The sequence below is a fragment of the Heteronotia binoei genome, chromosome 21 (genome assembly GCF_032191835.1).
Source record: "Heteronotia binoei isolate CCM8104 ecotype False Entrance Well chromosome 21, APGP_CSIRO_Hbin_v1, whole genome shotgun sequence".
NCBI lineage: Eukaryota > Metazoa > Chordata > Lepidosauria > Squamata > Gekkonidae > Heteronotia > Heteronotia binoei.
This window is the reverse complement of record NC_083243.1, coordinates 69,366,213-69,393,729: the sequence shown is the minus strand read 5'-3', so window position 1 is coordinate 69,393,729 and position 27,517 is coordinate 69,366,213. Positions and strand designations below refer to the sequence as shown.

The following is a 27,517-nucleotide window of genomic DNA, read 5'->3' as shown; positions in this document are numbered from 1 at the left end:
ATAAATCTTTTGGGGCATAATATGTAAATTGAAGCAATGGGGCTCTGTAACATTTACTTGGTTCTTGTTATGTTTTCATGGACCTCAGTCAATCCTTGTAAGTATATGCTTTTGCCTTTCTGTCCATTATAATTTTTTTTAAAAAAATAGTGGTTGTGTCACTGGCCAGCAGCAAGATACCTGCTGTTTTTGGCAGATTACTTACATTTAAAACATTGTTTTCCATATCTGGCAAACCGCTAGCATTTTTGTCCCAGGTAATACTTGCACTTTCTGTGGCTATTTCTTTTGAGCACGGGAATGGGGATGTTTAATGAATTATGGCCCTGTCATCTGAAAAAAACTGCCACATGTTTCTTTGCCAAAACATTTCTGAGACTCTTCAGGAACATGTTAAGTCCCTCCTCCCTCTCGGGAAAGCAGTACCTGCTGTCTGCTCACTGTTCCATCCTGTTCTGCACCACACTGTGAAGACAGAGGAACTACAAGCTCTGTTGCAATACTGGTTGGTTTAATGCCCCTTGAAGATCATCTAACGGACTATGCAATAGCCATAGTAGTCTCAATAGTAATTGAGGCAAATCAGTATTTTAGGTTATAAAATGCAGAAAGAATGTTCAGTGCTATATCTGTTTTGTTATTTTCAAAATGTATTTATTCATACATATCTTCTAATAGATGCACACACAAAAAAACTAGCATTGCAGATATAAAGCAAAGCAACACTGAATGCCAAAGGCTATGCATGAGCTCTTTGTGATTCAAGTGTGACAATTAAATGTTGTATACTAGTTACATAAGTTAACATAATTTTCTTTGAGTGGTAATGCTGACAAGCCCTAAGAATATTGCCCTTTTGGAGGGGGAGTCTGGTTTATTCAATTATGATCTTGGACTTGAATTTACCACAGCGTTTCATAGAATCATAGAGTTGGAAGGGGCCACCAGGGTCATCTAGTCCAACCTCCCTCCACAATGCAGGAAATTCACAAATATCTCCCCCCCACACACACACCCCAGTGACCCTTTTCCATGCCCAGAAGATGCCAAAAAACCTCCCTGGGCAAACTGGCCTGGAGAAAAATTGCTGCCTGATCCCAAAGTGGCAGTCAGCATTTCCCTGGATGTGTAAGCAAGGGCCATGAGAACTGAGCACTGATGCAACCCTTCCTGCCCTCCTCCTTGTGATCTGCCTAAGTTCAAAGAATTAGCATTGCTTGTAGGTGGCCATCTAGCCTCAGTTTAAAAAAATTCAAAGAAGGAGAGCCCACCACCTCCCAAGGAAGCATGTTCCACTTTCAGGAAGTTCTTCCTAATATTAAGCTGATTTTTTTTTTAAATTTAATTCCAACCCGTTAGCTCTGGTCCGCCTTTCTGGGGCAACTGAAAACAACTCTGCACCATCCTCTATACGACAACCCTTCAAGTACTTGAAGATGGTGATCATATCATCTCTCAGTCATCTCCTCTACAAGCTAAACACACCCAGCTCCTTCAATCTTTCCTCATAGGACTTGGTCTCTAGATCCTCCCCCCCCACACACACACCTTCTTTGTTGCCCTCCTCTGGACACATTCCAGCTTCTCTATATCCTTCTTAGTGGTGCTGAAAACTGAACACTCCAGGTGAAGTCTAACCAGAGCAGTATTCCAGGTGATGAATAACCAGAGCAGAGTAAAGTGATACCATCACTTTGCGTGATCTGGACACTATACTCCTTTTGATACAGTACAAAATCACATGGAAATCACATAGATCCAAGTAGGCAGCCATGTTGGTCTGAAGTAGTAGAACAAAATAGGAGTCAAGTTGCAAGTTTAAGACCAACTTAGTTTTATTCAGAACGTAAGCTTTTGTGTGCTCTAAGCGCACTTCATCAGACGAAGAATCCGGCACAGTGCGCAGAACCACACATAGCTGATAAGCAGTGGCTCAGAATGCAAAATGCTACAGATTTAAGATCCAATGAGAGAATTGTAAAAAAAACCCCTATGAATTACTATTCTGTCATTGGATCTTATATTTGCACCATTTTACATTCTAAACCCCTGCTTACCAGATAATTTTACTATTCTGTCATTGGATCTTAAATCTGTAGCATTTTGCATTCTGAGCCACTGCCTACCAGCTATGTGTGGTTCTGGGATTTTTGGCCCCAATATGCATTACTTTGCACTTGGCCACATTGAACCTCATCTGCCACATTGACGCCCACTCACCCAGCCTCAACAGATCCCTTTGGAGTGCCTCACAATCCTCTCTGGTTCTCACCACTCTGAACAATTTAGTGTCATCTGCAAACCTGGCCACTTCACTGCTTACTCCCAACTCCAAATCATTAATGAACAAGTTAAAGAGCATGGGACCCAGTACTGAGCCCTGCGGCACCCCACTGCTTACCGTCCTCCGCTGCGAAGACTGCCCATTTATATTCACTCTCCGCTTCCTATTAATTAGCCAGTTTTTGATCCACAAGAGGACCTGTCCTTTTACTCCATGACTCTCGAGCTTACTAAGGAGCCTTTGATGAGGAACTTTATCAAAAGCTTTCTGGAAGTCAAGGTAAACAACACCTATTGGGTCCCCTTTGTCCACATGTTTGTTCACCCCCTCAAAGAAAAGTAACAGGTTAGTGAGGCAAGATCTTCCCTTACAGAATCCATGCTGAGTCTTCCTCAATAACTTGTGTTCATCAATGTGCCTACTCATTCTGTCCTTGATAATGGTTTCTACCAACTTTCCCGGTATTGAAATCAGACTGACTGTCCTGTAGTTTCCCGGATCTCCTCTGGAACCCTTTTTAAAGATGGGGATGACATTTGCTACCTTCCAGTCCTCAGGATTGGAGGCAGATTTCAGTGGAAGATTACATATTTTTGTCAGGAGATCCAGAAGTTCATCTTTGAGTTCTTTCAGAACCCTTGGATGTATACCATCTGGACCTGGTGACTTATTAGTTTTTAATTTGTCTATTAGTTGTAGGACCTCCTCTTTTGTCACCTCAATCTGACTCAGGTCTTTCAACACCCCTTCCAAAATTAGTGGTTCTGGAGCGCGCAAACACTTCTCATCTTTCACAGTGAAGACTGAGGCAAAAAATGCATCTAGCTTCTCAGCCCTTTCCCTATCCTCCTTCAGTAATCCTTTTACCCCTTGGTTATCCAAAGGCCCCACTCCCTCCCTGGCTGATTTCCTGCTTTGAATATATTTGAAGAAATTTTTATTGTTGGTCTTTATGTTTTTTGCAATATGCTCCTCATAGTCCCTTTTTGCCTGCCTGAACACAGTCTTGCATTTGATTTGCCACAGCCTGTGTTCCCTTTTATTAATCTCACTTGGACTAGCTTTCCACCGCTTAAAGGAATCCTTCTTACCTTTTACAGCTTCCATTTCTTTGTTTGTTAGCCATGCAGGCCTTTTCTTATACCTGTTTGTGCCTTTCCTAACTTGTGGTATATATTTTATCTGAGCTTCTAGGATTGTAGTTTTAAATAGCCTTCAAGATTTCCCAAGGGTTTTAACTGTATTTACCTTTCATTTCAGTTTCTTCTTCACATGCCTCCTCATCTCAGAGAATTTACCCCTTTTAAAGTTAAACGTGGTTGTGCTGGTCTTTTGGGGCAACTCTTTATTTATACAAATGGTGAAATCAATAACGTTATGGTCACTGCTCCCAAGTGGTGCGATCACTTTTACATCTCTCACCAAATCCTGGGCATTACTTAGGACCAAATCCAGGATCGCCCCAACACTAGTAGGTTATCTTACCATCTACTCCATAGCACAGTCATTGAGAGCATCTAGAAACTCAATCTCTTTCTCTTGACCAGAACATATATTGTCCCAATCAATCTGCGGGTAGTTAAAATCACCTATTACGACACAGTTTTTACATTTAGCCGCTATCTTTAATCCTTTCATCATATTATAATCATCCTCTATCTTTTGATTTGGTGGGCGATAACAAACTCCCATAGTTAAATTTCCTTTTGGGCCCTCAATTTCGACCCAAAGCATTTCTAGAAGGGAATCTAATTCTCTGACCTCAGTCTGACTGGACTTTATACCCTCTCTGACATACAGTGCCACGCCACCTCCAACCCTTCCCTCTCTATACTTCCGATATAACTTATATTCAGGAATCACCTTGTCCCACTGATTCTCCTCATTCCACCAAGTTTCTGAAATTCCCACAACGTCTATGTTTTCCCCTAACTCTAAACATTCCAACTCACCAATTTTACTTCGAACACTTCTAGCATTTGTATGCAAGCATCTATAATTTCCCAGGCAAGTTAGGCCCGCAACCTTCTTCCTGCTGCCTCGAGACTTTGGCAGACAGGCCATACTGTTTGTCACCATCTCAGTGGACAACTCTGATCTGTTACCCGGTAGAAAAGTAACAGCTAACCCTTCATCTCTTTGAGATGAGTCCTCCTGAACCAGAGACATTTCATCTCCTGCCTGCTTTCCCCCAAGATTTAGTTTAAAAAGGTGCTCTGCCACCTTTTTGATTTTAAGCACTCGCAGCCTGGTTCCATCTGGGGACAAGTGGAGACCTTCTCTTTTGTACAGCTCTCGCTTGTTCCAGAAAGCATCCCAGTGCCTAACAAACTTAAACCCTTCCTCCTTACACCATCATCTCAGCCACACATTGAGACTTCTAATTTGTGCCTGTCTCTCCAGTCCTGCATGTGTAACAGGTAGCACTTCTAAGAAGGCTACCTTGGAGGTTCTGGCCTTAAGTCTCCTGCCTAGCAGCCTAAATTTTTCCTCCAGGACCTCACAACTGCATTTCCCCACATCGTTGGTGCCAACATGCACCATGACCACTGGATCCTCCCCAGCACTGTCTATCAGCCTATGTACAACACGCGTAATATCTGCTACCTTCGCACGAGGCAGGCAAGTCACCATACAGTCAGTATGCGGTTTTGCCACCCAGCTGTCTACTTGCCTAAGGATCGAATCACCAACTACCAAGACTCCCCCTCTCTCCCTGCCTAGGGATGGTTCCTTGGCGTGAAAGGATACCTGCTCACCAACTGAAGAAGAGGTCCCTTCTGAGGGCGGAATCTCCTTATGCTGAGTACGGTGCTCTGTTCCCTCTCGACCCTCATGCTCCCTGGCAGCAATGGGGCTGCCACGTTCAGATTGGGGCTCATCTAATACGTCCCTGAGAGTCTTCTCCGAGTATCTGACTGACTGCCTCTGCTTCTCCAGGTCAGTCACCTCGGCCTCAAGGGTACGAACTCGTTCCCTGAGGACCAGGAGCTCCTTGCATCGAGCACACACCCAAGACTTCTGTCCTGTGGGCAGATAGTCATACATGTGACACTCAGTGCAAAACACTGGAAAGCCCCCACCCCCCGGCTGGCATTTTACCTTCATGATAGCTTTTTTGAAAATATGCAGTCCCCTTTTAAATCCTGGGTTTTTATGTGGCTCTCCTTCTGGAGGGTCTACTTACCTTATTGGGAACATAAGGAAAATAGGGATCTGGGTTCCTGGTTCTTTCACAGCCCCCAGGCTAAGAGCCGCAGGCCAAGAGCCTTTTAGCTCCTGCCAAAGGCTCACGCCTCTGACAAAAGGTGCAGCTTAATAATGCAAAGAGGGTGGGGCCTCAGTCTGCCCCAGGAACACAGCCACCCCCAATCAATCAACAACAATCACCTTCAGCCCACTCAAACCAAACAAACAGCAGTTCCCCAGCAACCACAAACTCAGAATTTTCAGCAATCACACAGTCACACAAACTCAGAAATTCTCAGCAACTTTCCCAGCTGTTTAGAAAGCCAAACCTCACCCTTATAGCACTTCTTATCTGCTCTCTCTCAGAGCTCTCTGAAATGTGCTCAGCCTCTGGAAAAGGTGCAGCTTAAGAGGGCCACAACGGGATCATGCACAAGTATGCAAAAGCATGTATACCCTGCCTCTCTTAAATGACATTGTTCCATAAATGTAGACCACTTTAATATAGTATTAAATATCATGGCTGAATCAGAGCAAAATCTGGGCTTCTTTGTAGGAAAATGTGTTCTATGGCCCAGTGCAGATTTAAAGAAGGGAAATGCTCTGAACTATGACCAAAGCTTTTTTTCTGGAAAAAGAGGTGCCGGAACTCTCAAGCAGGAAATGAAGGATAAACATACTGGTGCCCCTTATTCACTTTTACATTTTTTTTGAGAATTTTTTTTTCTACAAAGAGGTTCTGGAACTCTGTTCTACCATATTCCCCCAGGAAAAAAGCCCTGACTATGACTGAGACATTGGGAGGGTATGTTCCTTCCTCCCCCTCACCCACAAATGGTTTGTGTTTTTGTGTACATTTATCTGAACAAACCTATTTCGTTGCCCCTGAAAAAAATCTGTTATCTTGAAATATATTGTGCCTTAATTAGAGTTAGGAAATTCCTGGAGATGTGGGGGTAGAACCTGAAAAGGGTGAGGTTTAGGGAGCGGAAGGACTTCAGTGGGCCATAGAGTCTACTCTCCAAAGCAGCCATTTTCTCCAGGGGAACCTAACTCTGTAGTCTGAAGATCAATTGTAATTCTGGGGGAACACCAGACCCCACCTGGAAGATAGCAACGCTAACCTTTATAAATTGGTTCCTATGTACCAGCAATATATTAGCATCAACATCAACTATTTGTTTAGATTACTAAGTTTTCTGTTTAATTAGGATTTTGGGGTAGGGTTTGAAGTTGGTTAAGAATCCCGGTAAAGCAGTGAATTTAGCTCGGTTTAACTGTGATTACAAATGTAAAATGGTATTTGCAACAGGGGTACAGTACTTACCCTGTGGTCCATTTCCAGTCTTTTGCCTGTCGGTAAGAGCAATCATTACATCACACTAAGAGCAATCATTACATCTGCCCCAGCTCTGGATCAAGGGTAAGATTTGGGTGCCTCTCACCTGGTAAGGACCTTATAGTTGGTCTCTCACCTTCCAAGCAGAGGCATGGTGGCTGATTATAATGCCAGCAGTTAGTGAACCAAAAGGGAATGTTACAGTCATCTGTTAAAATATCTTGCAATGAAACGGACTGCTTAACTCAGAAACCTCTTAAAATTTTGTACACATTTTCAGATCATAATGCACTGGAAGCAAAGAGTAAGAGTGTTTTTCCCCCTCACTCATCTATCTATGCATAAAGCAAAGGTTAATACCTGTCTTCACGTTTGTGTTGAGTTGGGAAATGCTGTCCTTTAATTCTAATTAATTTTCTTAAGAAAATACAATGTCTCAATATGAGATAGTCTTCTAGAAAGTAATGACAGAATTGTTGTTCAAAACATTTTTGTGTAGTGGTTTCCACACCATTAAAGGCTTCTATCAATCCAAGGAAAAGTTAAGCTGTTATCATTTTCTTTTCCTTAGCAACTACTTTGTAGAAATATTCCTACTATCATTCTGTATAGATGTAATGTTTTCTCCTGTCTAACATCCACATTATTTTTCCACATGCAGCTCATCTGAATTCAGAAGGATTGGAATTGACAGATATTATTTTGGTCCATCTGTACATGAAGAGCATGAAAGATTTTTCTGTGATAAATTCAGCCTATATGATAGCATTTGATTTGTGTCCCCCAGCAAGGTAGGTTCACACCACTGCTGCCTTGTATTTATGGTATACTGGGATATACTTTTACTGCTACTATTGCTTTATTTATGAAGTTTTTCTCCAGATTTGGTCTATCTCTGTTAGTTGGGTCTAGACTTCCTCTCCCCCTAGTTGTATATCTCTTTTTAAAGATATAGGATTAGATCTTAGAGATGTTTTCTTTTTTAACATGGAGCTTTCTGCTGATATAACAATATCTTGCATTGGCAGAAAGCTCCTAGTGCCTGAGGGAAAGCCCTGGCATTAGCAGAATGGATCTGAACCAGCTCCATTTCAAGAGTAGAGTGTGAACTTCTGTTTCTTATAAAAATGTAGATCTTCCATTCCCAGCAAGACACATCACTCTTTGAAACTGCTGCTGAATTATCTCTTCCTTGCCGCACAGCCAGACAGTCACCAAATAGTGACTGTCACCAAATAGTGTTGCCAGGCCTTCCACTATGGCTGGAGGCTTCTCACTATGGCAGGAGGCTTCTCTCATCAAGCAGCAAGAGGAGAAAAATAATTGGGGGGAGGGGAGTAACTGCCAGTCTCTGAGCTGGTATGTCACTTCCAGTTACAACCCAGAAGTAACAATTGATAGCTCTAGGAAGAACCAGAAATGCTATGGTAAAACCATAGTTTTTGTTTCTGTACTCATCCAGAGAAACTGAAAATGTTCTGGCGCACATGTAGCAAGTCTTTATCCTTCTATTCCTAAACTGTCAGCCTCCACAATCTATTTTGATGATTCAGGGGGTCTTTAAAGCAGATCACAATGTGGCACTAGTCGGTTGCAGTTCTTCAGTAGCTGAGAAGACAGAAGCTCTAGTGCTCCTACCTTCTCCCATGTGGTTTTTCATATTGCAGAAAAGAGCAATCTGTCTCAGCTCTGTTGCAGTACAAAAGATGAGTCCAGTCTTGTCCCCCTAGTCTACTACTATGACCTCATTATCATTTTTCCTAGGTTTACCTTCTTAGTGAATATCCATATTTGATTTTTCATTCATTCAGAGCTAGTATGTTTTTATTCTCATTTGTCTTCAGTGGAATCATCTTCAAATGTATTTCATTTCTTGTTTCTTAATAAAAATGTTAATATTATATAAAGTTAATGAAGTAAGGCTTGCACAATTAAAATATTTTAATGCTGCATAAAATCTTGTATAAGAAGTAAGTTGGGGTTTTTTTTTCTGTTGAGGACTTTATTACTTATTTCGGTTAATAAGATATATTTCTCCCTACTTAGTAATAGCTTTACTAGTAATTGGATCTCTGTGACACTCAGTGAATTGAAGACTTTCTTGAGATAAATATCCAAAGTTCCTTATTAATATCATGCCCTGTAATTTACATCAAAAATTGGAAAAAAAATATGTTTTATTCCAATATATAATCAGTTGTGAAGAGGCCCAAAAATAATGCAATTAAGTTTAAGGCTCCATTTGTTATGCAGCAGAGTATATAGAGATACTGTAATAAACTGAGGCAGTGATCTATCAAGCTCAGCTCTGTATTATTTATTTATTTGTGTCATTTACAGTCTGCCTTTCTCACTGAGACTCAGTGAGATTGCACAGTGTGGGACAGTTTAAATCAACAGGAATGGTCATTCAGTAGAGGTTTGGATTGCAGAAATCTGAAAACAAGCAGAAAAATCTGAAAACAGCTGAAACCAGGCCAAATCAAAACATGAGCATTAAGTTGACACAATAAAAGGTGCAGGAGTTATGTAGTAGGATCATACTTATAGCAAAAAAAAAAAAATCATACTACAGACCATAATCCCTATCCCTTGCGGAAATCTTTCTGAAAAAGATTTCATTACACTGAATCAGGGGTCATTTTGTAGAAAAACAGGTGGTGGACCTATCCAGGGATTGTTATGCAGCTGCACATACTATTCAATGGACAAGGAGGTGGAACTTTCAGAAGGAGAAGGTGGAACTCTCAGAAAGGTTCAGGAGCTGTGCTCCTGTGAGCTCCCACTGAATCTGAGGCCTGCACTGAATAATTCAGGTTTGCAGAGTTTACAGAAAGCCAGGAGGGTGGGAGCCTTCCTGATAGGGGCTTGCACACACATACACACACAAATTGGTATTTTTTGAATTTGGGGATTTATATTTTTTGAGTTTTTTGAACCCCAAAAACATCAGTATTTCCTAATATTTTCAAATCCCAATATTGGTATGAAATATGGAAAATATTCAGGGTTACTGAATTTTTTCAGCACACGGACCTGGCTGGGACTCTTATGCCTGGTGATTCCCATGTTAGGGTACTCACTCAAGCACCTGTTTTCAGTTCAATTCAGCAGTGGCAAGCTAGCTCAAAACATCATCAGCCATTTATTTGCAAGGAAACAACTCCCAGCAACCAACAACTTCAGCTATCATACAAAACTAGAAACTGAAACAAGAACTCCACCCAATAGGTCCAAACTAAATCACACAGATATTAGAAGAGGACAGTGTTCCATTACATACATACATGCAGAGCTTAAATTCAGCAGGAGCTCACAGGAGCACAGCTCCTGAACCTCCAGCCAGGGTCTGCATGCAGTGGTGAGTTCTCTCCCCACTGCACACAGATCTCAGGGCATATGCAAATGAGATATGCTACTGAGCTCCTGCACCTTTTTTTCTACAAAATGACCCCTGCATACATGTATACAATAAATACACAACATCCCCCTTTTTCCCTTTGGTGTGGTCAGAACAACCCAAATACTACAAAAATGTTGAGTCATAGGTTGCTACAACTTGACTCACTGTTGGAGTTTGCCCTTACTGCTGTCCCATCACATAGTCCTTAAATCTAGCAGGCACCCTGACCACTTGCCTGATTAGGGTTTGTAGAATCTTTCGGGCTCAAGTGCCGTGTTCTACTGGAGAAAGTTTTCCTTCCAGACGTTTCGTTCTCAGCTGCGGAGAACATCCTCAGTGGCGTTGCAGCCAGAGCAGGCGCTCTGACCTTCTTGGCTGCTTTGCATTGAGTGGGGCCAGGGATGCTGGAGAACTGCTATTTCTAGGCTGGAGGGGGTGTGGTGAAAGGGCAATTGGTTTGTGGATGTGCCCATTGTTTGGTGGGGCTTCCTGGAAGGGTAGTGATAAGGAAACTGGCTGTTGAATGTGCCCATTGTTCTGTGTTAATTGCTGGGAGGGTTGGAAGGGGTGTGAAGATAAGGAAGATGGTTGTTGACTGTGCTGATTGTTCTGTGGAATGTACTGGTTGTTCTGTGACTTTCTGCAATTTATAGTCTGTAGGGTGTTTTGCAGAGCTGGGTACCAAGATTGGTGGATGAAAATGCCTTCTTCCTTTCTGTTAAAATTGTGCTGGTGTTTGTAAATCTCAATAGCTTCTCTGTTCAGGCGGGTATGATAATGTGAGACCGTGGTGTTTGTAAATTGAGATTTACAACCCTCCCAGCAATTAACACAGAACACAGAGAACACAGAGAATAATGCTTGTATCTTGGCCACAACCATATCACACTTGTAAGAACCTTTGTTCTGCAGATATTGATTGCATGCTGGAGGGTAAGATTGGACTTTTCTAGGAGTTTCTCCAGGACCAAACTCACAGTGCTATGCTTTTTGACTAAGCTCAGTGACAAAGCCATCAAGCAGCCTCATTATATTGTAATTGCCAGAACTGGTATCTCTCAAACACAGGGCTCTTTCTAGGTTCATAGTAGATTTGGAAAGCTGTTAAAATCTCTGCTAGGGTCTCGTTGTTAGGGTCTACAAGCACACCTTGCAAATTATTGAAAATGTCAAGGGTTTTGTCTCCTATGCAGTGAACCAAGACTGCAATTGTAATCCTCTAACTCTTTTTCAGCCTTGGTGACTGTGAGGTACAGTTTCAACCTTTGTTCTTATCTCTTCCAGTTCTCCCCTAAATTCCCCCTAAAGGATCTGTCTGATGGGGGCTTGAAATGTTCCATTGCTTTTTGAGGGATGCAATTTGGAACCTTCCTTTTCAACGGGAGACCCAAAGTAGATACAGGACAAGTTCTGACACCATGTAATGTCTCCCTGTGCCTGTAAGTTGCCAGGCTAGGGTACTGATTCAGACGCCTATTCTCAGGTCCATTCAACAGAGACAAGCTGGCTTAAAACATCAGCCATTTATTTGGATGGAGACAACTCTAACAACTTCAGTTAACATACAAAACTGACTTGAAAAGGCCAGATTGGTGCTTGGGAGGGAGGCAACAGTGGGAAGGCTTCTAGTGTCCTGGCCCCACAGATGAACCTCCTGATGGCACTTGGTTTTTTTTGGGGGGGGGGGCACTGTGTGACACAGAGTGTTGGACTGGATGGGTCATTGGCTTGATCCAACATGGCTTCTCTTATGTTTTTATGCTCTTATTGCTGCATGGGTAGAAGATGTCTGGAGGAGGCCTTCTCCCCACCCCATCAGGCTAATGGCTGGCAGAGGTGGGAACCTCAGGCAACCTCATTTGCTGGTTCCACATCAGCTGAGTGAGGACAGCTGGATTGGGCACTTCGAATTTGGTGGGGCTCTACAATGGCATTGCAAGCTTCTCTCTCCTGCACCCAGTCTACTGATATTGGCAATGGCTGTCTAGTATAATATCCCCCTTTGACTGTGGGTTCCCAGGTTAAAGAAGAAGAAGATTATGTTTGATTTATATCCCGCTCTATACTCTGAATTTCAGAGTCTCAGAGTTGTCACAATCTCCTCTACATTCCTCCCCCACAGCAGACACCCTGTGAGGTAGGTGGGACTGAGAGAGCTTTTTACAGCAGCTGCCATTTCAAGGACAACTCCTATGAAAGCTATGGCTGACCCAAGACCATTCCAGCAGGTGCAAGGAGGAGTGGGGAATCAAACCTGGTTCTCCCAGATAAGAGTCTGCCCACTTAACCACTACATCAAACTGGCTCTCACTAGGTCAGGTCTATAGAGTACTCACTAGGTCAGGTCCATTGAGCAGAGACAAGCTGGATCAAAGTATCAACCCTTTATTTGCAAGGACACAACTCCAGGAAGCCTAAGCATTAGCTGTCTATATATAGGAACAGTGAAAGTGAAACTGTCTCCACTCCACTGAAACACATTACAGCACAGACACAGCTGCAAGGAAAATGTGGAATGGATCTTCCATCAAGATCCTTGGGCCCTATCTGTATGAGCACAGAGACCTTAATAGAAAATCCACTCCATGTTCTCCTCACAGCTTTGATGGAGAGTCCATTCCACATTTTTCTTGCAGCTTTGTTTGTGCTGCAGCCTGCAAAGACAAGGCAGAAAAGACAGGGAACTGAAAGAGCAGGGAACTTTGTTAACCTGGGAGCTTCAAATGATGAGGACACGAGGGGGCAGAAAAAAGCCTGGGGAACCTGAGTTAAGCCCTGGGCGGGCTGGTTCTGGCCCACGGGCTGGACATTTGGCATCCCTATTATAACTTATCTTTGCCATCTTGTGGTTGCAGAGTATGTGTAGAAGCCGCCTTGCCTGAAGGAATGTTATTTCAGATGGATTGCCTTGCACACAAGTATGATGAGACAGCTGGTGGTGTATCCTGTTACCAGAAGCAGATCATGCATGTGCAGAGCATTTCTCACTGGGCTCCTGCAAACATAGGACCTTACAGTCAGTGTGTACAGGTATGGCATCTTTAGTCCTACTCTGGATTACCATCTTTATGGAGAATTGTCTTGGTTGTGAGCTCTTTTAGTGAAACCTTTCCAAGTGTTTGAGCCTAGTTACTGAAGTGCCAGGCCATCCTTAGAGAAATAAATACTGGCTTTCACCGTACTTTCTTTTAGAACTGAATACATAATTTTATAAAGTTATATAAGAAGGCTACTGGTAAAAAACATGTTTAAAAACACAAAAATATGCAAAATCAATATTGTAAAGTTTGAATAAGGGAATCCTAATATGGAGTCAATTAAGATATGGAACACATAAAGCTGTCTTATATTGAGTCAGACCATTGATCTCTCAAGGTTAGTATTGCGTAATCTGACAGACCATGGCTCTCTAGAGTCTTGGGTAGTCTTTCATGTCACCTATATGAAATATGTATGGATTCGTGCAAACAATGACTACTGAAAGAAGCATTTCCAAAATGCATTGAGATAGCTGCAGTGGTAGAGCTTAACTTGGATTAATTCATCCAAGGGTTCTAAAAGGGTTCTAGCATTGGAAAAAGTGCAGAAAAGGGCAACTAGAATGATTAACGGTTTGGAACACTTTCCCTATGAAGAAAGGTTAAAACGCATGAGGCTCTTTAGCTTGGAGAAACGTCGACTCCGGGGTGACATGATAGAGGTTTACAAAATTATGCATGGGATGGAGAAAGTAGAGAAAGAAGTACTTTTCTCCCTTTCTCACAATACAACAACTCGTAGGCATTCAATGAAATTGCTGAGCAGTCAGGTTAAAATGGATAAAAGGAAGTACCTTCACCCAAAGGGTGATTAACATGTGGAATTCACTGCCACAGAAGGTGGTGGCGGCTACAAGCATAGCCAGCTTTAAGAGGGGATTGGATAAAAATATGGAGCAGAGGTCCATCAGTGACTATTAGCCACAGTGTGTGTGTATATATATATATATATATATATATATATATATATATATATATATGTGTGTGTGTGTGTGTGTGTGTGTGTGTGTGTGTGTGTGTGTGTATGTATGTATATGTGTGTGTGTATATATATACATATACACACACACACACATATATTGGCCACTGTGTGACACAGAGTGTTGGACTGGATGGGCCATTGGCCTGATCCAACATGGCTTCTCTTATGTTCTTATGTACTTAAAAGAGCTTGTGGATGTAATTTCTGAGCCTCTGGCTATTATTTTTGAGAATTCTTGGAGAACAGAAGAGGTGCTGGAAGATTGGAGGCAGACGAATGTTGTCCCCATCTTCAAGGGGGAAAAGGAGGATCCAGGTAACTACCGACCCGCCAGCTTGTCATCTATACCTGGAAAAGTTTTAGAACAAATCATCAGACAGTCAGTCCTGGAGCATTTAGAAAGGATGGCTGTGATTATTAAGAGCCAGCATGGGTTTCTCAAGAACATGTCAGACTAACCTGATCTCTTTTTTTTGAGAAAGTGACTACCTTGCTGGATCAGGGGAATCCTGTAGACATTGTTTATCTTGATTTCAGTAAAGCTTTTGATAAGGTTCCACATACTATCCTTGTTGACAAGTTGGTGAAATGTGGTTTGGAGCCTGTTCCCGTTAGGCGGATCTGTAACTGGTTGACAGATTGCACCCAAAGAGTGTTTGTGAATGGTTCCTCATCCTCTTGGAGAGGAATGACAAGTGGAGTGCCTCAAGGATCTGTCCTGGGACCTGTTTCATTCAACATCTTTATGAATGATTTGGATGAAGGAATCAAGGGAATGCTTATTAAATTTGCAGATGATACTAAATTGGGAGGGGTTGCAAATACAGTAGAAGACAGAAACAGGATACAGGATGACCTTGACAGGCTGGAAAACTGGGCTAAAACCAATAAAATGAATTTTAACAGGGATAAATGTAAAGTTCTGCATTTAGGTAGGAAAAATCCAATGAATGGCTATAGGATGGGGAAAACTTGTCTTGACAGTAGTATGTGCGAAAAGAATCTAGGGGTCTTAGTGTACCATACACTGAATATGAGTCAACAGCATGATGCGGTGGCTAAAAAAGGCAAATGCAGTTTTGGACTGTATCAATAGAAGTATAGTGTCCAGATCACATGAAGTGATGGTATCGCTTTGGCCATCTAGCCTCTGTTTAAAAACCTTCAAGGAAGAAGAGCCCATCACCTCCTGAGGAAGCCTGTTCCACTGAGGAACCACTCTAATGGTCAGGAAGTTCTCCCTAATGTTGAGCCAGAAACTTTTTTAATTTTCATCATAATAATCGCATCAAAGCATCATCACAATGTTTTTAATTCACAGTCATCCTTTATTCAAGATGACCATCTCACTAGATGGCCAAAGCAAAAAAGAGAGCCAGTTTGGTGTAGTGGTTGTGTGCAGACTCTTATCTGGGAGAACTGGGTTTGATTCCCCACTCCTCCACTTACAGCTGCTGGAATGGCCTTGGGTTAGCCATAGCTATTGTAGGAGTTGTCCTTGAAAGGGCAGATGCTGTGAAAGCCCTCTCAGCCCCACCCTCCTCACAGGGTGCCCGTTGTGGGGAGAGAAGATATAGGAGATTGTAAGCTGTTCTGAGTCAATGATTCAGAGACAAGGGCGGGGCATAAATCTAAAGTCTTCTTCTTTGCTCTGGTAAGACCTCACTTGGAGTACTGTGTTCAATTTTGGGCACCACATTTTAAGAAGGATATATACAAGCTGGAATAGGTCCAGAAGAGGGCAACAAAGATGGTGGTGGTGGTGGTGGGGGGGGGGGGGTTGGAGACCAAGCCCTATGAAGAAAGGTTGAAGGAGCTGGGCATGTTTAGCCTGGAGAGGAGGAGGCAGCTGAGAGGTGATATGATCACCATCCTCAAGTACTTGAAGGGCTGTCATATAGAGGATGGTATGGAATTATTTTCTGCGGCCCCAGAAGGTAGGACCAGAATCAATGGGTTGAAATTAAAAGAGTTTCTGGCTCAAAACAGAGGCTAGATGGCCATCCGACAGTAATAAAGATCCTGTGAATTTAGGGGGAGGTATCTGTGAGTTTCCTGCATTGTGCAGGGGGTTGGACTAGATGACCCTGGAGATCCCTTCTAACTTTATGATTCTATGATTCATTCCTGGTTTGCCTGAGCTATTGTTAGAGCAGAAGTTCTTATCCTGCCAAGAAAAAGTTCAGTGTTTTCCTTATGGCTTATGGTTAGATTGTGCATATGCAGGCTTCTTCTTGGACGTTTAACCTTCTTTGCTTTGGGGGTTGCATGGAAGATTGTGGGGTTCTGGAGGCAGATTAGTCCACTTGGGTGATTCTTGAGGTACCATGTCCTTGGTGCTTTGGTGTCTTCTATTGGACATTGGTCATGGGGTCTCCCTCTGAAGATTTTGAGGTGCTCAGTTTATGTGATACATACATTTTCATAGTGAGATGGTCATCTCGAATAAAGGATCTGTGAATTAAAAACATTGTGATTATGCTTTGATGTGATTATTATGATGAAAAGTATTGTAGAATAGTGCAGTATGTGGAAGTCGCATATTTTTATCACCAAAGATATCATTGTAGTATATGCAAATTCATCAATTTACATCAGGACCTTTGGAATTGTTTTAATTTGAGACTGACCATGATAATTAGAAGATAAACATATGTATAGTAAATATTTTAAATTCTTCTGTATTGAATTCTGTAACTCATGGAGAGTAATTAGGATTGACGATGAAGTTATACAAAGTGCAGTTGAGTTTTCTGGCCAAGGAACAAAGTAGTAGAAAACATAATTATACTGGGCTTTAAAATAGGTGTAATATGATATATGCTTCTTTTTAATTTCTATGTTGTCCTGGTGAGCCATTCTGTTTCACCCATTTTTACTGGCAGTTGCTTTTGTTTGTTTCTTTTACAGCATATGCAGCTTACCACTTTATACCATTTTTATGCATTTTGCAGAAGGTGATGTTCATTTGTAATAGGGTAGAAACTCATGATGGAAACTATGATTTTCAGATCCAAATGGTACTTCCTTTCCCCGATGCCACAAAAAGAGGGTGGGGTTTGGGGTAACATTTTCTTACTAGACAGGGGTTAGATCTAAAGTGATCCGTGCAGTTATCAAGTTCAAAGGATAAGTACTGCCAGCTATGCAAGGAACAGCTGGTTTCAGTTTTAGGAGGAAAAATGGAAAGGGCAGGTTGGTGTTTATGGAGATGAGGTGAAACAAGTACAGTATCAAAGGTAGGAACAGAAAATCAGATGCAGCAGAAGCACAATAGCAAGGAGAACAGGAATTGGGAAGTAATCCAGGGCACTGAAGGTCAGTCAAAGATCTGGAGTAGAATTGCGGGAGCGGGGGGGGGGGGGGAGGAGAGAAACTTTTGAATGAAATCAAAGCAGTTAAAGAAGTGCAAAATAGGTCAGAGTATACAAATTTTTCAGCAATTTTTGGACCTATGGGGGGCATTTTTCAGAATTTATTTCCCAGAAAAAATATTTATCATCAGAAGGAACCCCAAATTAATGCACCCTATGTTTCCTTAGCACATGTGACAGGTTTTTTGCCATCTGAGAGACAGACAAAAATAAATGTTGAAAATAGAAAACACAAATACATTACTGGGACATAAAGTCTCATATAGCCACAGTAGGGCTGATAGCACATTTGGTTCTGAAGTTAAACTTTACAAGACCGAAGTCATTGAACTCTTCAATGGCGTATTATCATCATGCACTTAGTAGTGAATTGTGCACAAAATTGGTCATATTTCAAAAGTAAACATGCTTTATACGTAATACAAGCAGGAAATATAATTATCTAATGCTATATGTTGTTTTACATCAAAATGTTTACTACTATACATCTTGAGTTTAACACCTTGTTTTTAAAAAATCAGGCATTACAAAGAAGAAAATATTTTGTGGGAAGGTTTTTTTTTTTAAAGTATACTCCCAAAGTTTCAGTTTTCTGTAAGGTAAATTGTCAAAAAGTCCTCAAGAGAAAAAAAAACCCACTCTGGTTTTTCCTTTTCCCACCCAGACCTTCACATATCAAAATATTCTTTTAGTTACTCAGACAAGCAATATTTTATTTAACTTGCTCTGAAACTTCTTTCTGTTTGCCAGGTAATTCCCTGGTGCTCATCGCCAGCTTTTTATTTTGCTTTAGTGTTAAGATGTTTTATCATAAAACGTTATAAATAATTTTAGCTGCATGCCAACTAGAATGCTTATACTGCCTCCAATAGCTTATAGCCATTTACATCACAGATGGTTTTAAAAAGTGCTTTCAAACCGTTTAAGGCACTTTACTCTAGAACACCTTGAAAGATTGTCTAGAATAAATGGTTTAAATGTACATCATTGTAAAGTTATGTTAGTGCTTCAAGTACTTTTAAATTACATGCTTGGAAGAACAGCTATCCAGAATGCCCAAGGCCAAATTTACAAGGACATGTCGCAGATCTCATGAAGGGGACCTAAACAACTTCACCCATCTCAGTGTTGTCCTGAAACATTTTTAAAAGCATTCTGTGTGTGTGTGTGGAGAGAGAGAGAGAATCTCAATTTCATCTCGCTTGTCAACGTAGGAGCTAATAATTTGGTTATGGTTCAGTTGTACCTGGCTGTAACCTGTGCTTACTTGTTCAGAGTTTATTTAATGACATTTGATTAAGTGCAACAAGTTGGGGCCTACAAGGAATCATCCAGGGGGTGGAGAGAGATGGCCTATTCCCTCTAAAGTGCAGTAGTATGACAAAAATGAGCTCTAGGGCTCATTGAATAGATTTCTGTACATGTAGCCCTGAACTTTAAATGTCTAATGCTGTAAATACTACATATAGTGCTAGTGTTCTATAGAATTCAGTGATGAGATGTGAGGCTAAGTAACCAGGAAGCTTACTCATCTAGCAGTTTCCTCCATCAGCTTAAACTCTCATGTTTCACTGCCTGTTGTTCAATAAACCAATATGACTGAGCTCTGTGTGAGGAAACAGGGTATTTGGGAATGACTGTAACAGCCACTCAAGTCATCTCTGCATTTCAACGATCAACTAAAACTTCAGTATCAGAGAGGTCAATGAGGAACTCCCCAAGGTAGGGTTGTCAGGCCTTCCTGGTCCCCAGCAGGGGGTGGAGTGGGGGATGCCATTTTTACAGCCATTCCCTATTGGTCAGCTGATTGGTGAAGGTAGGCATTGGCAGGGAATGGAATATTCCCCCACACCCAGCAGGAGGAGTGGACAGCCCTAATAGAATCCCTGTCACTGTGAAGGTTAAAAGATGCTATCTAACAAAGGAATGTAAAAACATCTACAGTAAAACATGTAACTGCATCCCATTAAGTAATACCAATTGAAGTGCATGACCAGGCACATGGACCATGATATGCTACCATGGCAGTCAGAGCAGCAATGGAGTCTTGGACTGTTCCAGACAGCTGTCTGTGAAGGAGAAAGGCTATTAAAGTTGCACATGGGCCCTGCACCATTTCCTGCCCAGCCGAGCTTTAAAAACAGCTGGGGTGGGGGTGGGGCAGGATTGCAGCCGCTAGGGCAGCTTTCACAGTCTGCAACAGGGGTGGCCAAACTGCAGCTTGGGAGCCACATGTGGCTCTTTCACACATATCATATGACTCTTGAAGCCACCATCACCCTTTTGGCCATCCTGGAGAAGGTATTTGTCTCTTTAAATCACTTTGCCAAGCCAGCCGGTGGCTTGAAGCATGCATTTGAAGTTGCTTTCTTTCAACCTTTCCTTTTCCTCTCCCCATCTTCCTTTCTTCCTTGTCTTGCAGCTCTCAAACATTTGATGTTCATGTCTTGCGATTCTCAAACATCTGATGCTTATTCTGTGTGGCTCTTATGTTAATCAAGTTTGGCCACCCCTGGTCTGTAATCTGATAAAAAGGCAAGCTTAGCCAAGAGTGAGGAGGAAGAACTGCATGGGAAGGAGGCTGCCAAGGGAAGGCCAAAGGAAGACTTAGTTGTAGGCTCACTCAAAGAAGGAGCAGAGGACATACTCAAGGAAAGGTCAGGCCTTGGAGACCAAGAGGACCAGACAGCAGAGTGCAACAACAAGCATTCTTTTCATATTTATTGAAAACACCAAGGACGGCTACCTTAGGGCCCAAATACCAAGTTCAGCAAGCTCAAGTATGAGGACTTTTGGGACAACTGCCAATAGAATTCCTGTCTATTGAATCCCCAGTGTCAGGTAGTTATGTGCAAAATCCAGAGTTGTATCAATAGAGCATTGGGATATTGGTGAGAAGGCCTGATAGAATATGACAACTGTCTTTCCCAGGCCATGAGGTCTAGATCTAGGTTGGTGTTATACTGAGAATACTGGAGAACAGAGCTGCATTCAGGTCCTTGAGGCTCATTGAGCCAGATTACTACATGCCAAATCAGCTTTTAACATTAAGATTATGCGCTGAATAATTAGACATTCTCCATGAGCTAAATTGGTATTCAGTAAAGAACTGTTTGACTCTATGAGTGCATTCACACACACTAAATAATGTACCTTGCAACTGGATTTTTACTGTGTAAGAATACCAAAATCCACTCACAAACAGTCACTGTGGGAAAGCACCCTATAACTTGTACATATGACTGTCACAAATCTGTTGGTTTAGAGGGTGATCAGCACAGGCCCATTATGTCAAACACTCAAAGACCTTACCAAACCCATCTTCCCATCAACCTGTCACCCTCTACCACTATAAAGACCCACACAAACATCTAAACACAATGTAACAAGAACCTGACAACAAATATGCTGGCATGCAACACTAAAAGAACCCTGCCCTTGCCCTTGTGTGAACCAAAGTGGTGACTGAAAGGAATAGTCTGGGAACAACATTTTAGCAGTAATGTATTGCCAAGTGGGAGACTAGCAAGGAATGGGCAGGTTGCTTGGTATCTGAATGACTGTGGATACTCTATAGCCTCCAGCTCCATATTTCTGTGCTCCAGCTGGGCTGTTCAACTTCTGTTCATGGAAGAACTTCTGGGGGAGGAAAATGTCACGCTGAGCTGCTTCTCACAACAGGAGCAGGCTGGAACTTCTGTTCGGGGTAGTGGAAGGCAAATTAATGCCTACTGCCTACTTTTCTCAGAGATTAGTCCAAGATATGCACAGAAAACTTTGAGGAGATTTACCTTGGCTTAGAAGAAGTCCCCGGGGGGGGGGGGGGCTTCTTTGAGGGGTCTCCATGAAGAGTTGCATTTTCATCATCTGCAGAAGTTTTTCAGAGTCATTTATTTGACATAAGCTCGGCAGGATCCTAACCTTCTTGGACATTGCTAAACATCTAAAGCTTTGCAAGACCAGTGGAAACTTGGATAATTGGAAGGAAAGGTACAGATGACTATCTTTCATTCTGAAACTATTTACAGCTTAAAGATACAAATTTAAAAGGTGGGAAAGGAAAATTTAGAGAGCTTGGAAGAAGAGGGGAGGAAGAGGTGAAATTTGGACTTTATAAATATAAAGGACAGTGTTAAAAACTGTTAAAAAGTGGAAAGGAATTTATTGTTTAGTCTACTTGCGGTTTTGGAAGAAAAAGTACCATCGTCATATTGGCACAGACCTGCAGTACATCTGAGCAAGACAGGAAATACGTCAAGTATCGTGAGATCTCCTTACCAGTGTGAATGAGACTTCATGGCAACAAAAGCAGGAAGTAGTAGAAAGAAAACCTACTCTAGGAATATATACCATTGAGAAACATCGGTGGCCATTGCTGGGAGGCCAGAATAAAAATATTTTTTTTTTAAGAATTCGGGACATTAAAAATCATTGGAATTAATTGAGAAGAGGGTAAGAAGATCATATTACCCTCATATTACCTTCTTCTATCTCAAGAGGGCGAGGCAGTTGGCCCCCTTCCTGGAACGCGCCGACCTGGCAACTGTGATCCACGCAACGGTCACTTCGAGGTTAGACTACTGCAATGCCCTCTACATGGGGCTGCCCTTGTACCGAACACGGAGACTCCAGGTAGTCCAGAACGCGGCGGCCAGGCTGTTGGAGGGACTACCACGGTGGGAGCCTGCACGGCCTGGGCTGCGCAATCTGCACTGGCTGCCGGTTGTCTACCGTGTTCGCTATAAGGTGCTGGTTATTACCCTTAAAGCCCTATATGGCCGAGGACCTGCCTACCTAAAGGACCGCCTCTCCCCATATGTACCCCGGAGAGCACTGAGGTCTGGTTCTCAGAACTTATTAACAATCCCTGGGCCAAGAGAAGTTAGGTTGAAGGCCACTAGGGAGCAGGCCTTCTCGGTGATAGCCCCTCGTTGGCGGAATGATCTCCCAGAGATGGTGCGAGCCCTGCGGGACCTGAACCAATTCCGCAGGGCTTGCAAAACATTTCTTTTTCAGTTAGCATTTGAGTCACCATGTGGTAACTAAGACAGAACCTGATTAATGAATGAATAGACACTTAGCCATCTTAAATACATCATTTTAGCACCTATTTTTATATCTTATATGTTTATATGTTTTTATGTATTTTAAATAATTTATTGTAATTAATGTTTAAATTGTTATGTTTTATGAATCACGGGACTCCCATGTCTATTATTGTTTAATGTGAATCATGAGACTCCCGTGTCTGTTAGCCGCCCTGAGCCCGCCTAGCGGGGAGGGCGGGATATAAAAATAAAAATATATAAAAAAAAATAAAATATTATTATATTGGTCATATTATTTGTGTGGTCCTCGGAAGTTTTTAAAAGGGGAAAAAAATTGCAAGGAGCAGTAAAAAGTTGCGACTGCCATTTTGGAAGATTTAAAAAATTTAAAAATAAATATCTTGACTTTGGGAGCTCTGAGGACAGTGAAATTGGGCTTGTTATAAAGGGCAAGTCCTACTCTTTTGAACCTGATAATTGAATTGGAAATTGGTGAGGTCCAAAGTTTCGTGTTTTTTAAAGGGTTTAAAAGTTTTAAAAATTAATATCTTGGTCTAGGAAGCTCCGAGGACGGCGAAATTAGGCTTGTTATAAAAAGCAAGCTCTAATCTTTTGAATCTGATAATTAAATTTGAAATTGGTGAGATTAAAATTTTTGGTGTTTTTAAATGTCTGAACACAAGCAGCCCCATACAAGGGCTACTTCATTGGAAAAAATGCAGGACCAATTAGAGGCAATGGAGGCCAGAATGATGAAAGGGGTGAGAGAGATGATAGATGAATCGGAAAAAGAGATTATTGCAGAGATTAGAAAAGACATGGAAGATCTCAGAAAGGAAACTGAGGAAACATCTAAGAAAGTGCAGGAGGTAGAAGGCAAAATGAAAGTATATGATTCCACCTTGTTGAAAATGCAAGAAAAAGTGGCAATCCATGACTGCAAATTGATGGAGACCCAGATACGTCTGAGAGGAGTACCTGAAGGGGAGGATGGTGATTTAAAAGGATATATAATAAAAATAATTGCAGAATTTTTAGATGAAGACCCTGAAGAGACTAAAAGCATGTATGATTATATGTATAGAGTGAATTCACTTTTTGCCACGAAAAATAACTTACCAAGAGATGTTGTTATAAGATATATGGCAAAGGAAATGGTGGGAAGGATCATGAATAAAAACTTTGAAAAAATATTGATAGTGGGAGGCAGTAAAGTGAGAATCATGAAGGAGCTGCCAAGGCAAGTGGTAAACAACAGAAGAACATATAAAAAGTTGACAGAAAAATTGAGACAATGGAATGAGGTTTAGATGGATAATACCTGAAGGTTTGAGCTTTGAACTCCAGGGGAAGAGAATCACAATTACAAATGCTCAGGAGCTGAAGAAAATAAAGAATTTGCACCATGATGGATTACAAATTATTGTCTTGGAATGTTAATGGACTAAATTCACCACAAAAAAGAAGGGCAACATTTCATTGGATTAAGAAACAAAATTCCAACATTTCATTGGATTAAGAAACAATTTGTTTGCAAGAAGTGCATATTAAACAAAAGGATTGTAAAATTTTATGGAACAAACAATTGGGAGTAGAATTTTTTTCATTAGCTGAACAGAAGAAAAGGGGAGTGTTTTTGTATATTAGACAAGAATTGGAGCCAAAATTAGTGTTTAAAGATAAAGATGGAAGATTTGTTGCAGTAGAGACAATATTGAATAGGAAAAAACGTTGTTATTGGGATTGTATGCGCCTAATGGTGCAAAGATTTTTTTAAAGACATTACATGATGAACTGACCTATGACAAAGTTTTGATAATGGGAGATTTTAATGGAACAGTTAAGAACTCATTGGATAGATCTGGAGGGGAAAAAAAACAATTGCAAAGAAGGAAAATTTCCAAAGTCTTTTTTTGAATTGGTTAAACAAGAAAATTGGGAAGATATATGGAGGAAATTTAACCCTGAAGTTTGGGACTATACTTTTTTTTCAGCAAGACACAAACCTTTTTCTAGAATTGACATGTTGTGGGGAACCAAAGACTTAGGTCTTATAACAAAGAAGATAGAGATTTTACCTAAAATTGGGGCTGATCATAACCCAATAATGTGGATTACAAAATTGTCCAAGAAATTGAGAAGATGGAGATTGAATGAAGATTTGCTACAGAATAAAGAAACAGTGACATACCTAGAAAATGAAACTAAAGCTTTTTTCCAAGTAAATGATAAAGAGGATATTGATTTTCAGACAGTCTGGGATGCTTATAAAGCAGTAATGAAAAGAGTGTTTATTTCTTTGAATAATAAAAAGAGAATGAAAGAAAAGCAGTTGTTGGACATTCAAAATGAAATAAAGAAAAAGGAAGGGGAGTTGAGAAAAAGACCAGGGAAAGAGAAAATTTTAAGGGAAATTACAATATTACAAACTCAATTGAGACATTTGTTAAATAAAGAAGTGGAATGGAGTTTGAAAAGACTTCAGCAGAAATCCTTTGAAGGAGCAAATAAACCAGGAAAGTATTTGGCTTGGCAATTGAAGAAAAAGAGAGAAAATAGAATAATTAAGAGAATTGTGGTAGATGGAAAAGAACTGGTTACTCAAGAGGGAATAAAAAAAAGAATTTTTAAGTACTATGCCAAATTGTTTAAAGATGTTAAAATGAAGAAAGAGAAGATAGATGAGTATTTACAAAAGATAAAAATAGAACCCTTAACTGAAAATATGAGAAAAATTTTGAATGATCCTATTGAAAAAATAGAGGTTGATGCAATTAATGCAATGGAAAATGGAAAAGCACCTGGACCAGATGGATATACAGCTAAATATTTTAAAAATTTTGAAGATAAACTAATACCAAAACCTAGGGGTAGAGATTACAATGAAAAATATTGACTTGTTTAAAAATAACTATGAGAAGTTATGGCGTAAAATGGATGAAGACATGCTAAAATGGGACAAGCTTAAGTTGTCATTGCTGGGTAGAAGATCTGCAATTAAAATTAATATCTTACCAAGAATAATGTATTTGTTTCAAACTATTCCTATTGTGAAGGATGGCAAACAATTTGATAAATGGCAAAGGAAAATCTCAGAATTTGTGTGGGCTGGGAAGAAACCAAGGTTTAAAATGAAAATTTTGTCAGATGCAAAAGAGAGAGGTGGATTTCAACTACCAGATTTAAAATTATATAATGAAGCAGTTTGTTTAGTGTGGATGAAAGAATGGATAACGTTGTTAAACAAAAAACTTTTGGCGCTGGAAGGTCATGGAAATAAATTTGGCTGGCACGCGTATTTGTATTATGGGAAAAAGAAGATGGACGGTTTTTTCTCTCACCATTATATAAGCAGTAATTTACTAAATACATGGATGAAATACAAGAAATATGACGAGAGAAGACCATTATGGATAGTGCCAGCTGAAGTAATAAAAATAATGGCTGAGATAGGTGAAGAAAAGTGGTTGTCATATAATCAATTATTAAAAATTCAAAGTGGCAAAATAGAACTGAAAACTGCTGAAGAATTGAATCATAAATATGATTGGTTCCAAATGCAACAAATAAAGAGCTTGGTGGAGAATATTAAAATTGAAGGAATAAGGAAAGACCAAACAAATGGGAAAAGTTCTGCTTGGAGATAATGATAAATTAATTTCAAAAGTATATACATTACTTCTGCAATGGTCTACAGAAGATGAAGTAGTGAAATCTCAAATGATCAAATGGGCAATTAATGTAAATAAAGAAATACAGATGGAAACTTGGGAATATTTGTGGAAGAACTGTATGAAACTTTCAACATGTCAAAGTATTAAAGAAAACTGTTTTAAGATGATGTATAGATGGTATATGGCTCCTAAAAAATTGGCAAAGATGAATAACAAGATGCCAGACAGATGTTGGAAATGTAAAAAGCATGAAGGTTCTTTCTGCCATAGGTGGTGGACTTGTGAAAGAGCAAAACAGTATTGGCAAATGATTCAACAAGAAATTTCTAGGATATTGGGATATGAAGTAATGAAAGTTGCAGAGACTTTCTTAATGGGATTACAAATGGAAAAATTTCCAAAAGGAGGTAGAACTTTAATCTGGTACTTGCTTTCAGCTGTTAGGACATTGTATGCGCCGTTGTGGAAGCAAGAAAAAATACCAGAGAAATGGGATTGGATTATAAAAGTTATGACATGGAGTAAAATGGACAAATTAACAAGAGACTATGATTTAGAAGTTTTTAAGACGGAGTGGAAAAAGTTTAGAAGATATATAGAAAAAGAGTGGAAAATAAAAGGACATTGGACAATTTTTGATAATAATTAAGTTTTAAAAAGAAGAATATAAATTCTTGTTTTAATAGTTAAGGGTACCTTTAATATTTTTTTTAAGTAAATAACACTGGCGGGGGTCAAGTAACAGGGGGAGGGGTGGGTGGGAAGTAATATATGGGGTAGATAAAAGAAATTTTTAAAGATGTAAGAAATAGATATAGATTTATTACCATATGTTACTAATAAAATTGTTTTACCAAACTTCTGTTCATGGAAATGCTCTGGGGGATCCAAGTCAATCCTTACACAGGGGTAGTTAACAAATCCTCTACCTTTAAATTGACATTTTTCATAATAAATACTAAAAAATGAATAGCTGGTATGTGCTTCAGGCTCAGTTAAGACATCATGTGAAACCATCTTTTATTTTAAATACAACAAAGTTTGTGAAACCATTCAAACCTTGTTTACTTTGACAAATTCTAGTTTTATCACCTTTTCTCTTTCTTCCATTCTCTTGCACAGCCCAGTGCTATTCCGGTCAGAGTTCCAGGCAGAGTCAACAACATTCAATGTGGTTCAATGTGGC

At 40.5% G+C, this 27,517-nt stretch overlaps 1 protein-coding gene across 3 annotated transcripts in view; it reads left to right on the top strand.

Moving 5' to 3' along the window:
* Window positions 1-27,517, top strand: part of DPH6 (diphthamine biosynthesis 6) — a 474,406-nt gene that overhangs the window by 190,871 nt on the left and 256,018 nt on the right. For all 3 annotated transcript variants that reach the window (XM_060262114.1, XM_060262113.1, XM_060262115.1), the window contains exons 11-12: window positions 7,474-7,603; window positions 13,071-13,245. In XM_060262114.1, the coding sequence (XP_060118097.1) occupies window positions 7,474-7,603; window positions 13,071-13,245 (305 nt within the window). The remainder of the gene's footprint in view (window positions 1-7,473; window positions 7,604-13,070; window positions 13,246-27,517) is intronic.